General features: G+C 49.1%; 1 protein-coding gene across 1 annotated transcript in view; it reads left to right on the forward strand.

Annotated features, from left to right (window-relative positions):
- Nucleotides 1-10,317: 10,317 nt before the first annotated feature.
- Nucleotides 10,318-16,118, forward strand: part of PLEKHM2 (pleckstrin homology and RUN domain containing M2) — a 39,304-nt gene continuing 33,503 nt past the window's right edge. The window contains 1 exon segment of the mRNA XM_056123294.1: nucleotides 10,318-10,683. Coding sequence (XP_055979269.1) covers nucleotides 10,624-10,683 — 60 coding nt within the window. The 5' untranslated portion in view covers nucleotides 10,318-10,623.

Consider the following 16,118-nt stretch of genomic DNA (forward strand, 5'->3'; position numbering starts at 1 on the left):
CCTGCTCGAGGCAATCGACGATTAACAGGATGATGAAATGAAAAAAAAATTTAAAACAATACACGGCACATAGTGTTCATTAGAAGTTAGCTGGATTAGGCATTGTGTCACGGAAGGGATTTGAGAATGCTAAGTAGAATTTGCAGAAGCTGGAAACATTTTTGTTTTGCTTTTGAACCATATCTGACAGTGTTCAAGGCTTACTCCTGGCTCTGCGCTCAAGGATCACTCCTGGCAGGATAGGGGGATCATATGGGATGCTGGGAATTGAACCAGTGGTTAGTGATTAAGCATTGCTGGGTGTGCTCTCCCCCCCCCCAAAAAAAATTAGTCTGACTCCTTGGACTGAAGGGATAGTACAATAGATAAGGCACTTGTTTTACACATGGCAGACTCAAGTTCAATCCTCAGAAGCCCATATGGTCCCCCAAACCCTGCCAGGACCCCTGGGCACAGAACCAGGAGTAAGCTTGAGTGAGCATTGTTGGGTATGGCCCAAAATTCAAAATTAAGGTACCATGACTTTTCAACTCTTCTTCATAGATTAGACTTTGAATCATCCAAGTTGTCACTGAAGACAGTTTTATCGAATATTTAGCCCCTTAATGCCAAGGGTCTTCATCTTTTCAGCTTTTCCAGGGAACTTTTAGTATTCAGGGGACCATGTGGCACTAGAGACTGAACCCAGTTCTTCCACATGCAAAACATGCACACCAGCCCTTTGATCCATCTTCCATTTTTCTTCTGAAAATTTGTGTTTTATTTTAGGTTTTTTTTAATGTAATTTACCAATTTTTGTATGAAGGTAGGCTAACTGCTATAATATATACTCTTCATAAATATCAATAGATTAAATAGAAGCTGGGGATATAGCTTAGGTGATAGAATACATAATTTAACCTATGCAAAGCCATGAATTTGATCCCTAGGTCTGCATGGCTACCTCCCCACTCCCATTACCCCAAGGTGTGGCCACTATAAGAAAGAACAACTCTGCATATCTTGACACAACAGGACCTTATTTCTATTACTCAAAAGAGTTCTTGGCCAGGGAGATAGTGCAGGGCATAAGACATTTGCTTTGCCTTGATGTGGCCAATCCGGATTGAATTTCTGGCACTGCTTATGGTCCTCTGAGCACCACCAGGAGAGATTCCTGAGCATAGAGCCAGGAATAAACCCTGAGTTTGCTGGAGTAATTCTGTCCCTAAAACCAAAAAAAAATAAAAACCCTCAAATTCTGATTTGGAAAAAAAAATGTGGGACAATAACAATAGATAACAACTACTTGAAATAATTATAGGCCCTTGGCCCAAAGAAAGAGGACCTCAGGGGCTGGAATGATAGTACAACAGGATGGGTGTTTGCTCTGCACGTGGCTGACCCAGGTTCAATCCCTGGCATCTCACATGATCCCCGAGCACCACCAGGAGTAATTCCTGAGTGCAAGGCCAGGAGTAACCTTCCAAAAAAAATTAAAAACAAAGCATAAGTACAAGTAAATATAGAAAATATGAATTCAAAAGAAATTCAGTTCTAAATTGTAAAGCAGTAAATTGGCTCAGTGCCTGGCTACGATACTGATAGGTCAGAAATCTCACCCAGCACAGACAGAGGGACAAAGACAAGTATAGAAATAGAAGAAGTTTGGGGCTGGAGCAAGAGCACAGTGGGTAGGGCATTTGCCTTGCACACAGCCGACCTGGGTTCGATTTCCAGCATCCCATATTTCCCTGAGCAGTGCCAGAAGTAATTCCTGCCCTGTGCATCACCTGGTGTGACCCCCCCCCCAAAAAAAAAAACAAAAAAAAAAATAGAAAAAGTTTACTGGGGTGTGCTCCCAGGCAGACCCTGCAGGCCCCTGGAAGGCTGGCGCAGACCATGCCCTTAGAGGGACAAAGCAGATTTTTAAGTTGTCTTGGGCGGGAAAGGTAACAAAGACCAGTGGGAGTGGTGTCCGTGGTACACTTGGAATATAACCTGGGGGCTACCAGGTTTGGAATGGGCTTTATAAGCCCTGTCTTCAGTGATGGGGAGGGCAGGGTGATCTTTGATTCTGGGAATGTCATCATTTCATCAGTAAGCCACTATTTGGTCCTGAGCAAACCTTACACTGTAAGTGGGGTGAGATCAGATTTGGGGGAAGAGCTTGAGATCTTGAGATCCACTGTGGTGAAAGAGCATTTCCAGCAGAGGAATTTAGGTGTGAACAGACCAGCATGTGTGAGAAATTAAGGTTGGTAGCAACTGGCACATACCAGCAGAAGTACCAGGAGAAAGAGAGGCTAGATCCTCTTACCTGTGACCTGGGAGCCCAGCAAGAAGAGTTAATAGATGTTACTCAAATACTGTGCTACGAAGCTGTTGGAGGCTATTTTTATAAGGGGGTGAGTACTCAGGCCTTATTCCTGGTTCTGTACTCAAAATCTGGTTCAACTTCCTAGAAGTGCTCAGGGGTCCATGCATGGTGCCTGAAAATGGAACCAGAGTTAGCTACATGCAAGACAAGTACCTCCTGGATTACTTCTCTCGCTGTGTTGGAGGCTTTGAAGCTAGGAAGTTGAAGGATATTCTAGTTTTCACCAGCCCCTCTCACGTATTGACTAGACTGTAATGAAAGTGAAACTGGATTTCATTAATCACAGAAACCTTTGGTTTCTGCTGTCCTGGAGTTATACACTGCTGCCACTTGCAGATGCCAGAGCACACAGAGCGCATGTGTGGGAACTTGGATGGCAGCTGTTGAATGGAACCCCCTCTGCCCTCCCCTCTTGAATGGGGATCAGCCTCATAAACCGACAAAGTAATAGCCCAGGACTAATTCACTTGCTCCTCTGAAAGTGCAAGGTTTTTTTTTTGTTTTGTTTTGTTTTGGTTTTTGGGTCACACCTGGCGATGTTCAGGGGTTATTCCTGGCTTTGCACTCAGGAATCACTCCTGGCAGTGCTCAGGGGACCATATGGGATACTGGGAATCGAACCCAGGTTGGCCACGTGCAAGGCAAACACCCTACCCTCTGTGCTATCACTCCAGCCCCGAAAGTGCAAATATTTTTGCTGGGAGTGGGATGAGAGGGAGGAATCAGTGTCTTAAACCATTCACCACAGTTGAGTTTTTCACAATCCTAGCCAATGACCTTTTAAGGATGTGGCAGGAGGAAGCTGCCAGAAAGCTTCTTATCTTTTTCCTCTCACAGACAGGACACCGCACATATGGCATATGGGGGAGGAGGGGGCAAGAAATTCAGTGAACCAGGTCTATAATCGATCATTTTATTTCACCCAACTTCCTCATCGCCTGGCAAGAGTTTAGAGGTGGGAGACTTAGGTGAGAAGAAAGGAAAAAAGAACAAAGTCATTATAGTCTGTGTCACTGATTTGGAAACACAGAGTAACTTGCCTGAGGGCTTAGAATGAGTCAATCCAGGCTTTTGACTCTTGATGCCTCAGAGTCTCATGCCATTTCCACGTGATCAGCAGAGTCTTGTGCAATAAATAAATGGGTTTCAATTTTTTCCTTTTTTTCTTTAGGGCCACACCCCGCTCAGGGCTTACTCCTGGCTTTGTGCTCAGGGGTCACTCCTGGTCCTGCTCTGAGGACCATTTGCAGTGCTGGGGCTGGAACTGGCATCAGCTGTGTGCAAGGCAAGCCCCTTTTTCCTTTGTACTACCTCTCAGACCTTTAATTTTGAGTTTAAATGATTTCCAGTAACAAGGTTGTTGGGCAGCTTTTTTTTAATTGAATCACTATGAGATAGAATCTAACAAAATTGTTCATGATTGCATTTCAGTCATACAATGTTTCAACACCCATCCCTCCACCAGTGTAATTTCCCAGCACCAGTGTTCCCAGTTTGTTTTTTTGTGTTACGTTAGGGGGCCAAGTTACGGGGTGAGGGTTATTTTGAGTTGCCTTTTATTTTGTTTTGGGGCCGTATCCATCGGTGCTCAGGACTTACTCCCAGCTCTGAGCTCAGGAATCACTCCTGGCAGGCTCAAGGAAACATATGGGGTGCCAGGGCTCGAACCCAGGTTGGCCATATGCAAGGCAGCACCTTACCCACTCCAGCAACTCCTTCAGTTTTGATCCTGGTGTCGCCCTAAGCACTGCAAGGTTCAGCTCAAAACTTGAAAAACAGAAACAAAACCCAGCCCATTGAAATGAGTCATGTGTCCGAGCATGCATAGATAGCCATTTTTCAGGAAGGCGTCATCCAGAAGATGGTTTTTGTTTTTTTTTTTTTTTCAGAAGATGTATTTGTTTGTTTATTCCCCACCTTCCCTTCTGTGGTTGAGATGACAGCGGGTCTAGGGGGCACACACACTGGGTTGTGGTGTTCACCAGGGTCGCACTCTGGCACTCATATGGGTGCTGGGGAAGGGGGGTGGCACTCATGGCCAGAGAACTCAAATGTATGTTCACTGAAAGTCACAGTTACACTCATACAGACCAGGCTGTGGTGTGCCAGAGATGACATGCTCAGGCACTCTGATCTGGGGGTGGCACTGCCAATAGAACTCACTGCTCTTGTTTGCAAGGCAGATGCTTTTTGCATGGGCCCCCGCCCTGGCTTCCTGTTCAATACAGAGGAACAACAAAGATAGTTGGGTCCACTGTAGGCTGAATGCATCCTCTTGAGCCAGAGTGGCAGCTGGCAGGATGGGGCCTGTAGGCACCCCCGCCTGGGTGGAGTGGGAAGGGAGTTCACCAAAGCTATTAAACTGGTCACTCAAGCTGACTTCCTCCTACCTACCACCAACACCTTGGGACACCGGCTTCTTTCCTCATCCAAAATACCATGTCTTCCGCCCTCAATCTCTCCTCTTCAAGTTCAGTGAGCACAACCCTCATGTCTCAGTCATTCTACCTTCTGCCCAGTTCCACAGAGGCTGTTATTTCTCCTTTCCCCAAACTCTGCACTAGTAATAAAATACTATGAGGGACTGGAGCAATAGCACAGCAGGTAGGATGTTTGCCTTGCACACGGACGACCTGAGTTCGATTCCCAGCATCCCATATGGTCCTCCGAGCACCACCAGGAGTAATTCCTGAAGTGCAGAGCCAGGAATCAGCTCTGTGCATTTCCAAGTGTGACCCAAAAAGAAAAAAAAATGCTCAAGACTTGCTTTTTGTATCTTTTTACTTTAAAAAATTTTTGTTTTATTAAAGCACCATGATCTACCAATTTATCATAATTGGGTTTTAGACGTAGTGTTCCAGCACTGTTCCTGCCACCAGTGTCACCTTCCAAGAGTTTTCCCGGGTTTCTTCTCCTACCCCTGCTCCAGTCTGCCATTTCAACAGGCCCCTTTTTAAGTGAGGTTGTTAAAGTTTGGGTCTCATGATTTCAGCGTTGTTGACTCTGGTTTGAATATTTAACTCTATCCTTCCTTAACACCACTGTGTACCTGAATCCCCTTGGCCCTTGCCAGCTGTTGCTTTTTGTCTATCTCCTCCCCTCCCACTACCACCACTCAATTTATTTCTTTCTCCTCCAAGACTAGCTTTTTGGGAACCAGAGAGATAGAACAGAGGGTAAGGTGATTGACTTGCACATGGCCGACCTGGGTTCAATCCCTGGCACCACCTATGGTCTCCTGAGCACTTCCATGATTAATTCCTGAGCACAAAGCTAGCAGCAACCCTAAGCACCATCTGGTGTGCTCTCCCCCCACAAAAAATACAAAAAGACTAGCCTCTTTTTCTAAACAATTAGAACATGGGGGTATGATGCTGCTAGCAGGTCAACCTGAACCTGCGGGGTGAGTGCATCAGCAGCCTAATGGTGCCTTCAGACTTCCTGACACCCCAAAATTGCTGTTTTGCCTTTGACTAGATCCCAACAACTTGGGGCCGAGCTTACCAAGAAATTAAACAGCCAAAAGTTAGGTGTGTGGGAGTCATGCCCACAAACCACCTCCGGCTCAGCTATACAAGCTCATTTATCAGCCTTATTTTAGAGACCCAAAGATAAATCTCAAAAAAAAGATCAAAAGTCGCAGTTAATCTTGGACTCATGCATGACTAAACAGAACAGAGTAAACTGGAGGGGGCCAGGTTGGCCTGGTCCAAGCAGAGCCCCTGGCAGCCACTTGCTCCCACAATCCAAAATCGCTACCATAACCCTGGCTTGTCTCCACCATCTCAAGACGGACATTACCAAGACATATTCTGCTGAAAATTCTGGTAAGTAGTTTTGTGACTGAAATCTCCAGGCTTTCTCAGGGTTCGCGATGGGCTACCTCCCCCAACTTCCATGTACTTCAGAAGCCTCGGCAGTTACATCCACACCCCAAAGCTGCCACCCAATTGAAAAGCTACTCCAACCTTACGATCTGATAAAAATTCTGAATGCCCTGAACAAACATCATGACCTCTTAGCACCTGTATTAAAACCATAATACACAAAAGGAAAAGGAGAGAAAGAGCAAAAAGGAAAGTGCCTCCCATGGAGGGAGGCTGGGGGTGGGGGGCGGGATGTTGGGGGATGATGGTAGGGAAACGGGGGACATTGGTGGTGGGAAATGTACACTGGTGGAGGGATGGGAGCTGGACCATTGTATGACTGAAACTCAATTATGAACACCATTGTAATGGTCTATCACAGATATTCAATTTAAAAAATTTTTAAAAATCTCCCTGTGACTGCCTCTTACTTACACAAGAACTGTTGTGTGAGAGTACATGAGACAAAGATGTAAAACTGACCCATAAATGGCTCATAGAGGCTCAAGTCTCATCATCGTCACTGATGTGTGTGTGTGTGTGTGTGTGAGAGAGAGAGAGAGAGAGAGAGAGAGAGAGAGAGAGAGATCATTATCATCCTAGATCCTGAGGTAGAATATAGCAATCCCAGTTTCTCGCTCATCTCTTTCCTTTTCTTGGCATATAATTTTGTCCTTTATCCAGTCAAATGAGAATAAAACAGAGGGCTAGAGAGACAGTATGGTGGTTAAGGCACTTGACTTACATGTGCCCAACCCCAGTTCAAGCCCGTGCTCCTCATGGTCCTTTATGCACAACCAGGTGTAGCCCCAGAGCAAGAACTGGGTGTAGTCCCTGAGAGACACTGGGCATGGCATAACAACCCAAAAACCAAAAACAAAATTGGGCTGGGAGATAGCTCTTAGGGCTTGTGTGGGGCTGGAGAGATAGCACAGCAATAGGGCAGGCACTTGTCTTGCATGTGGCTAATCCAGGTTCGATCCCTGGTACTCATGTATGAATGTGTGTATTGTGTGGGTGTATGTGTGTGCAAGCATGTGCATATGAGTGGATGTGTGTGTTGAGTGTATGTATGAGCATGTGTATGTATGGGTGTATGCGTGTGAGCATGTGTGCACGAGCACATGGGTATGAGTGGATGTGTGTGCATGCATTGAATATGTGTATCTGTATGAACGTGTGTATATGTGAGCACGTGTGGTGCAAGCACGTGAGTATGCTGAGGTGCATGCATGCATTGGGTGTGTGTGAGCACTGTGTATGTGAGTGTGTTGAGGGTGCGTGCATGTGTGTGTTGTGTAGGTGAATGTGTATGTGAGCGTGTGTAGATGTGGGTGTATGTGTGTGAGCATGTGACTGCATGAGCATGTGTGTACAGTGCATGCGTTGAGTGTGTGATTGTTGTGTCTGTGTGTGAGCATGTGTATATGTCTGAGTGTATATGTGTGTGAGCATGTGTATATGTATGGGTGTATGTGTGTGTGAGCATGTGGGTATGAGAGTATGAGCATGCGTCCATTGAGTGTGATCCCTGTGTCTGTGTGAGCATGCGTCCATGGCTAGCTGTATGTGTGTGTGAGCACATGGGTATGAGTGTATGAACATGCATGCATTGAGTGTGATCGCTGTGTATGTGTGAGCATGTGTCCATGGCTGGTTGTATGTGTGTGTGAGCATATGTGTATGAGGGTATGAGCATGCGTGCGTTGAGTGCGATCGCTGTGTATGTGTGACCATGTGTCCATGGATGGGTGTATGTGTGTGTGAGCACATGTGTATGAGGGTATGAGCATGCGTGCGTTGAGTGTGATCGTTGTGTATGTGTGAGCATGTGTCCATGGCTGGGTGTATGTGTGTGAGCATGTGGGTATGAGGGTATGAACATGCATGCATTGAGTGTGATCGCTGTGTATGTGTGAGCATGTGTCCATGGCTGGTTGTATGTGTGTGTGAGCATATGTGTATGAGGGTATGAGCATGCGTGCATTGAGTGCGATCGCTGTGTATGTGTGAGCATGTGTCCATGGCTGGGTGTATGTGTGTGAGCACGTGGGTATGAGGGTATGAGCATGCGTGCGTTGAGTGTGATCGTTGTGTATGTGTGAGCATGTGTCCATGGCTGGGTGTATGTGTGTGAGCATGTGGGTATGAGGGTATGAGCATGCGTGCGTTGAGTGCGTGCGTTGAGTGCGGTCGCTGTGTATGTGTGAGCATGTGTCCATGGCTGGCTGTATGTGTGTGAGCACATGGGTATGAGGGTATGAGCATGCGTGCGTTGAGTGTGATTGCTGTGTATGTGTGAGCATGTGTCCATGGATGGGTGTATGTGTGTGAGCACATGGGTATCAGGGTATGAGCATGCGTGCGTTGAGTGCGATTGCTGTTTATGTGTGAGCATGTGTCCATGGATGGGTGTATGTGTGTGTGAGCACGTGGGTATAAGGGTATGAGCATGCGTGCGTTGAGTGTGATCGTTGTGTATGTGTGAGCATGTGTCCATGGCTGGCTGTATGTGTGTGAGCACATGGGTATCAGGGTATGAGCATGTGTGCGTTGAGTGCGATTGCTGTGTATGTGTGAGCATGTGTCCATGGATGGGTGTATGTGTGTGTGAGCACATGGGTATGAGGGTATGAGCATGCATGCGTTGAGTGTGATCGTTGTGTATGTGTGAGCATGTGTCCATGGCTGGGTGTATGTGTGTGTGAGCACGTGGGTATAAGGGTATGAGCATGCGTGCGTTGAGTGCGATCATTGTGTATGTGTGAGCATGTGTCCATGGCTGGGTGTATGTGTGTGTGAGCATGTGGGTATGAGGGTATGAGCATGCGTGCGTTGAGTGTGATCGCGTGTATCTGCAAGCATGTGTCCATGGCTGGGTGTATGTGTGTGTGAGCACATGGGTATGAGGGTATGAGCATGCGTGCATTGAGTGTGATCGTTGTGTATGTGTGAGCATGTGTCCATGGATGGGTGTATATGTGTGAGCATGTGGGTATGAGGGTATGAGCATGCGCGCGTTGAGTGCCATCGCTGTGTATGTGTGAGCATGTGTCCATGGCTGGCTGTATGTGTGTGAGCACGTGGGTATGAGGGTATGAGCATGCGTGCGTTGAGTGCGATTGCTGTGTATGTGTGAGCATGTGTCCATGGATGGGTGTATGTGTGTGTGAGCACATGGGTATGAGGGTATGAGCATGCGTGCGTTGAGTGCGATCGCTGTGTATGTGTGAGCATGTGTCCATGGCTGGGTGTATGTGTGTGAGCACATGGGTATGAGGGTATGAGCATGCGTGCGTTGAGTGCGATTGCTGTGTATGTGTGAGCATGTGTCCATGGCTGGGTGTATGTGTGTGAGCACGTGGGTATGAGGGTATGAGCATGCGTGCGTTGAGTGCGATCGCTGTGTATGTGTGAGCATGTGTCCATGGCTGGCTGTATGTGTGTGAGCACGTGGGTATGAGGGTATGAGCATGCGTGCGTTGAGTGCGATTGCTGTGTATGTGTGAGCATGTGTCCATGGATGGGTGTATGTGTGTGTGAGCACATGGGTATGAGGGTATGAGCATGCGTGCGTTGAGTGCGATCGCTGTGTATGTGTGAGCATGTGTCCATGGCTGGGTGTATGTGTGTGAGCACATGGGTATGAGGGTATGAGCATGCGTGCGTTGAGTGCGATTGCTGTGTATGTGTGAGCATGTGTCCATGGCTGGGTGTATGTGTGTGAGCACGTGGGTATGAGGGTATGAGCATGCGTGCGTTGAGTGCGATCGCTGTGTATGTGTGAGCATGTGTCCATGGCTGGGTGTATGTGTGTGAGCACGTGGGTATGAGGGTATGAGCATGCGTGCGTTGAGTGTGATCGCGTGTATCTGCGAGCATGTGTCCATGGCTGGGTGTATGTGTGTGTGAGCACGTGGGTATGAGGGTGAGTGTGCATGTGCGTCGAGTGTGATGGTTGTGTACACGCGTGTGTGAGTACGTGAGTGTACGAGTGCGCGTGCGTTGGGTGTGCGCGCGTGTCTGAGCGTGCGCGCGCGCGTCGGTGCGTGTGTCGCCGCGCGTGTGCGCGCGTGCCGGCGTGTCCGTGGGTGCCGTCTCGGGTCGGGCCGGCGGCGTCGGGGAAGCGGGGCGCGGCCGCCCGCCGCCTTGGCGCCGCCCCGCCTGACATCAGTTCCTGCGGGCGCGCGGCCCGCGGCCTCCTTCCCGGCCGCGCGGCGAGGGCGGCGGGCGGCGAGCCGGGGCCGGGCGAGGCGAGGCGAGGCGAGGGCCGGGCGGCGGGCGCCGGGCCCCGCGGCCGGCACCACGGAGCCCCCGCACGGCCGGCGGCAGCGGTTGGCGGCGGCCCCGGGGCCCCGGCGCGGGAAGCGGCGGCGGCGCGGCGGCGGCGGCGGCGCCATGGAGCCGCGGGAGGTGAAGGACCGGATCCTGGAGAACATCTCGCAGTCGGTGAAGAAGGTGAGCGCGACCCCCGGCCGGCCCGCCGGCCCGGGGACCCCCGCCGCTCGCTCGGGGGCGCCGCCCGTCGCGCCCCGCGACCCGGGGACGCCGCCCGGCCCGGCCCGGCCCGGCCGCGGGGGAAGCGGCTCACGTGAGCGCCGCCGCCGCCGCCGCCGCGCAGCTGCTATTTTTAAAGAGCGGAGTTGAGGTCAGCGGGGCCCCGCGTGCCCCAGGGGCCGGTCCCTCCCCCCCTCCCCCCGGGGCCACCGGCCGACGCGAGACACGCGAGACCCCCTCGCCGCGGCACCCGCGTCGGTCACCCTGCATCTGGGCACAGGCGGCCGGGAGGTCAGGGACAGTGTCCCCGGCACCCGGTGACATTGCCACCGGGCCTGGGAAGGGCTCTGATTGATCTTGCTCAGGAGTGGCACTTTGGAAGAAGCTTATTCCGGAGCTTTGACTGAGAACCTCGAGTCCCTGGCAACTGCAGTTTGGGACAGTGACCCTGGGAAGCCGGCGGCACTGCAAGCACCTTGCAGTCGAGCTTAACAGTGCCAGTTCCAGGAAAGAAAAAAAAAAAAAAAAAAAAAACAGAAAACAAAAACTTACATGTAAAGAAGTCAGCTTATCTGAAAAAGGGTCCCTTGCTACAAATTCAGTCATTTAAACTAGAACCGAACTTGACTAACTTAACTGACCATACCAGCACTATAGCACTGTCCACTGTCAGGGCTGGAGCTATAGCCCAGCAGGTAGGGCATTTGCCTTGCATGCAGCCGACCTGGCCTACCCGAGTTCAATTCCTCCGCCCCTCTCGGAGAGCCCGCAAGCTACCGAGAGTATCTCGCCCACACGGCAAAGCCTGGCAAGCTACCCGTGATGAAAGTCTCACAATGGAGACCTTACTGGGCCTGCTCGAGCAAATCAATGAACAACAGCTAGAACCTTAAAATTACTTTAAGGAATATTGCTGGATTCCCCACACCCTACCCCCAATATCAATTCCTATCAGATAGTCTCAGATGTCATGGCTGGTGGGGTAGAGGGTGGGAGAAATTCATCCAATTACTTTTATTCAAAAGAAAGAGAAAGGATGAAATCAACCAGATATTAACATACATGTAGTTGTCCCTCCACTTAAATTCTTAAAAAGTAACATAGGCAAGCAGCTTCACCTTTCATAAGATCTAAATTCAGGGCCTGGAGTATTAGTATATATAGTCTGTAGGGCACTTGCCTTGCATGTGACTCACCCCAGTTCAATCTCCAGTACCACATACATTCCTTTAGCCCCGTCCCTGAGCTCAAGGCCAGGAATTACAACTGGGTGTGCCCCCCCCACCCCCCCACAAATAAAACAAACAAAGGTCTACGTGCAGAATACTGTCACTGACTGTTCTAAGAGTAACATTCTGGGAACTTTGTTTAAAATTTGTTTGGCTAATATAGTGAGGTATCGCTTTTGCTTGCTCAAGGAGTGTGGGATGAGCAAATATTTTGTTAAAACGCAACCCATCTTTGGTAATGGGAGAGAAAGGAAGACTGCTGACCTTTTGATCTAATCTGGGCTGACCGTTGCTTCAGGTCTGTCAAGTGTTTGGGTTTGGACTTCCCAAAGTAGGAAAAGACCAGGTTGAAAGATGGTAGATATAGACTCTCACTCCTCGTCCATGTAAGCATGGATCTCTGCAGGCAGCAGAGTTAAACACTCCAAACTGGAAACCCATCCCTGGATACATAGCTACCCAAGGCATGACTGGCATCATAGTCAAGAACATGAGTTCTGGAGCCAGAGAGGTAGCACAGCGGTTAAGGCACTTGGCCTTGTATGTGGCCAACTCCTATTTGATCCCTAGCACCATATATGCCCCCATCACCCCCCCCCACCCCACCCAGCACCCCCAGGTGACCCCATGAGTACTGAGTACTGATGTGACTCCAAAACCCCAAACAAATAAGCATGGATGCTGGAATTTGGCTCTGCTTGAGTTAAATGCTTGCCCTGCTCACTGAGATTCTATAAGCTTGGATAGGTTTCTTAACTTCTCCAAGTTATAGTTTTCTTATCTCTAGAGCAGAGATAAAATTAGGGTTGTTGTGATGGTTTTATGAGCCTGTCTATTTAGAGTGTTTGACCTGGTGCTTGCTTGACCCACCTTAATGAGTTGTCTTAGTCTATTAGGGGGCTTCTGTAACAAATTACTCTGGATCCTGTAGCTTATAAACCACATACATTTTTTTGTTGAAGTTCTGGTTGCTGGAAATCGGAAAGCAGGGTGCCTCCACTTAGGTGCTAGTAAGAGTCTTCACAGATTTCCTCACATGAGGGGAGTGAGGGAGCACTCTGGGGTCTCTTTGATGATAAGGGGACTGTACCATACGTGAGAGCTCCACTTCATGACCTAAGGACCTCCCGAAGGCTCCAGTCATTCTTCTGATAGTGGCATATTGGCAATAGAATTTCAGCCAGTGGGGCTGATCGCACAGCGGGTAGGGCGTTTGCCTTGCATGCGGCCGACCCGGGTTCAATTCCCAGCACCCCATATGGTCCCCTGAGCACCGCCAGGAGTAATTCCTGAGTGCCGAGCCAGGAGTAACTCCTGTGCATCACCGGGTGTGACCTCCCTCCAAAAGAAAGAATTTCTATTGGTGAATTTGTGGAGGGAAGGAACACTAAGACAGGGCTAGAGAGAGTACCAAAGTAAAGGCACTTGCCTCACATGCCTCTGGCTGTGGCTGCAACCCCGGTTCTAATCCCAGCATCACGAAGGAAGGGAGCAAGGGAGGGAGGGGCGGAGGGAGGAAGTCCCTCTGCTTACAGCTATAAGCAAAGCAGTGACTTTTTATGTAGAACCGATTCTTCATTTTAACAGCGTCTGAAGATGGCTAAGTGCTTCACCACCCAAAGGGTTGGGTACTTGGGGATGTATATATATATTTGTTTATCTTGGTTTGGGGCTATACCTGGCAATGCTCAAATATTACTACTGACTCTACACTCAGGGATGAGCCCTGGCAGTGCTATGGGGATCCTCTGGGGTACAGGGTATTGAATCTGGGTTGGCTGAGTGCAGGGTAAGCAACGTGTCACCCTGCCTGCTATACTGTGTTTCCAACCCTTCCCAGAGAGTTTTTTGTTTTGCCTTTTTTCATCCCTTCGGATCAAGTAACCACTATGATGTTTCAGGAGATCTTTATTTCATTTGCATCATGAAGTGCTTTGATTTTTTTTTTCCCTGAGTCAGTATTTGTTGCTAATAGAAGTTCAGTTATAGCTGTTGGTGTTTTATCCTTTTCAGCATTTAATTTTTGCCATGCTGGGAATTTAATTCACAAGGCAAGTACTCTACCTCCCAGAAATCATAGCTCCAAGTGTCATTCCCTCTCTCCAGGAAGTACTCGTGAGTCCAGCTATTTTCACGCCAAGATTTGGTGTTGGTTCATAGATGCGGTAGCAACAGCTAGGCCACTGCAGTACTGCCGGTGCTGCTCGGGGCCTGTGGTACTGGGATTACCTGGGCCACCGTGGTGGTCCCTCAGGGTCTCTAGTGATGCTCAGCGCCCCTTGTAGTGCTGGAGATGGAACTGGGGTCAACTGCACTTGTACCTTAACCAGCGTCCCATCTCTAAGATGCCTTAAGATTTTGAGAAAGTGTGTGTATCTGTTACCCGTGCAGCATACCCAGGCCATGCACGAAAGGCTCTGCTGTGAAGAGCAGCCTGTGCCCTGCAGTGGTTGGTCCATTGTTTAGAGAGAGAAGAAGAGAACTAACTAGGTCAAGGAGAAGCCTGCGGAGAAAGATAGTTTAACTCAGAGCTTAGCAGAGTTCTCACTGCCGGGTTCACTAGGGTGTTTGTGGCTTGTATGTGACTGACCCCAATTCAATCTCTGGCATCCTTCAGTCTACCGAGCATGGCCAAGTGTGGCCTCCAAACTAAAACAAAGTGGGCAAGGGGGTCTGAGCGATAGTACAGCATTTTTCTTGCATGCGACCAACCCAGGTTCAATCCCCGGCATCCCATATGGTCCCCCAAGCACCGCCACGTGTAATTCCTGAGTGCATGAGCCAGGAGTAACCCCTGTGCATCACTGGGTGTGACCCAAAAAGCAATAAATAAATAAATAAATAAATAGTGGACTAAACGTCTTAGGTAAGATTTGAAGACGTAGTGGACATTCAAGATAGAAAGAACAGCCTATAGGCGTGTCAAGGAAGTGGGGTTGTGCAAATGGTGTTCGGAGGATGGTGAGGAGATGAACTTGTAACAGCAGTGCTGAAGGGGCTCTACTCGGACCTTCCATGGCTGGAAAGATCTTTGCATGGAAGCTTTACCACAGACTGGATACAAATGCAGTTACCAGAGGTGTTCTTGGGGGCGGGGGGGGGGGCAGCCTTCTCAGCAGACAGTGGTGCCCAGGATGCCAGGCAGTACTGAAGATTGAACTCTAACCCTCTGAACTAGCTCCTTGGCTGACTGGGTCCGCCGTATTTCACACCCACATTTTGCCCCTGGCGAACAGCTGACCTGTTTTAGCTGCAGCAATCAGAACCTATGCACTGTGTTGCAATGAGAATTAGTCTTAGGAGATAATACACTTCAGTCTCTTAGTATGATACCTGCACATGGTAAGGCCTAAATAAAATATTAGTGGCCGTTATCTTGCGAGAGTCTGTGTGAGCCCTGCAGCTTATTTACACTGGTGCGACGTGCGGTCGAGAGCTCACACTGCACCTCTTTCTTCAGACTCAGAGTTTGTCAATCTCTCATAGATGGCCAGAGAGTGGATATTTTCCACCCCTAATGGTCTTTGTTGTAACTACTCAGTTTGGCCTTTATAGCTGAAAGGCTGCCACTGGCCATAGGTTATATGTGTGACCCTGTTCCCAATAATCCTTGTTTTCACAAACAGGCCGTAGGCTGGGCTTGGCCCACAGACTTTACTTTGTATATTGTGGGCACACCCCAAAAGTCCTCTCCGGGCTAGACTATGGATCTCTTCCAGAAAAGTTGGTATGGGCAGTCCTATAGTTACCAGATTTCTAATTGAGCTATTGGGCACACTATTTCAGATTTGTGGAGTGATTGTTGGCACTTATAAGTTCTCACTTGTCCCTGTATTTGGTATTTCAAGAATATTTACATCTGTGCCCACTACCCTCAGCCCTACAAAATAGATGGAAACAAAGTGAATGAACAAAGTGAACAAAGTGGATTCGAGCTCTGCCTTTGCTGCTGTTGGTTTTGGGTCACACCCAGCAGTGCTCAGGGGCTAGCAGGTAGGGCGTTTGCCTTGCACACGGCTGACCCGGGTCCAGTTCCTCTGTCCCTCTCAGAGAGCCCGGCAAGATACCAAGAGTATCCCACTCTCACGGCAGAGCCTGGCAAGCTTCCCATGGTGTATTCGAGATGCCAAAAGCAGTAACAACAAGTCCCACAATGGAGATATTACT

This window comes from Sorex fumeus, unplaced genomic scaffold (genome assembly GCF_029834395.1).
Source record: "Sorex fumeus unplaced genomic scaffold, SorFum_2.1 ptg000047l, whole genome shotgun sequence".
Lineage (NCBI taxonomy): Eukaryota > Metazoa > Chordata > Mammalia > Eulipotyphla > Soricidae > Sorex > Sorex fumeus.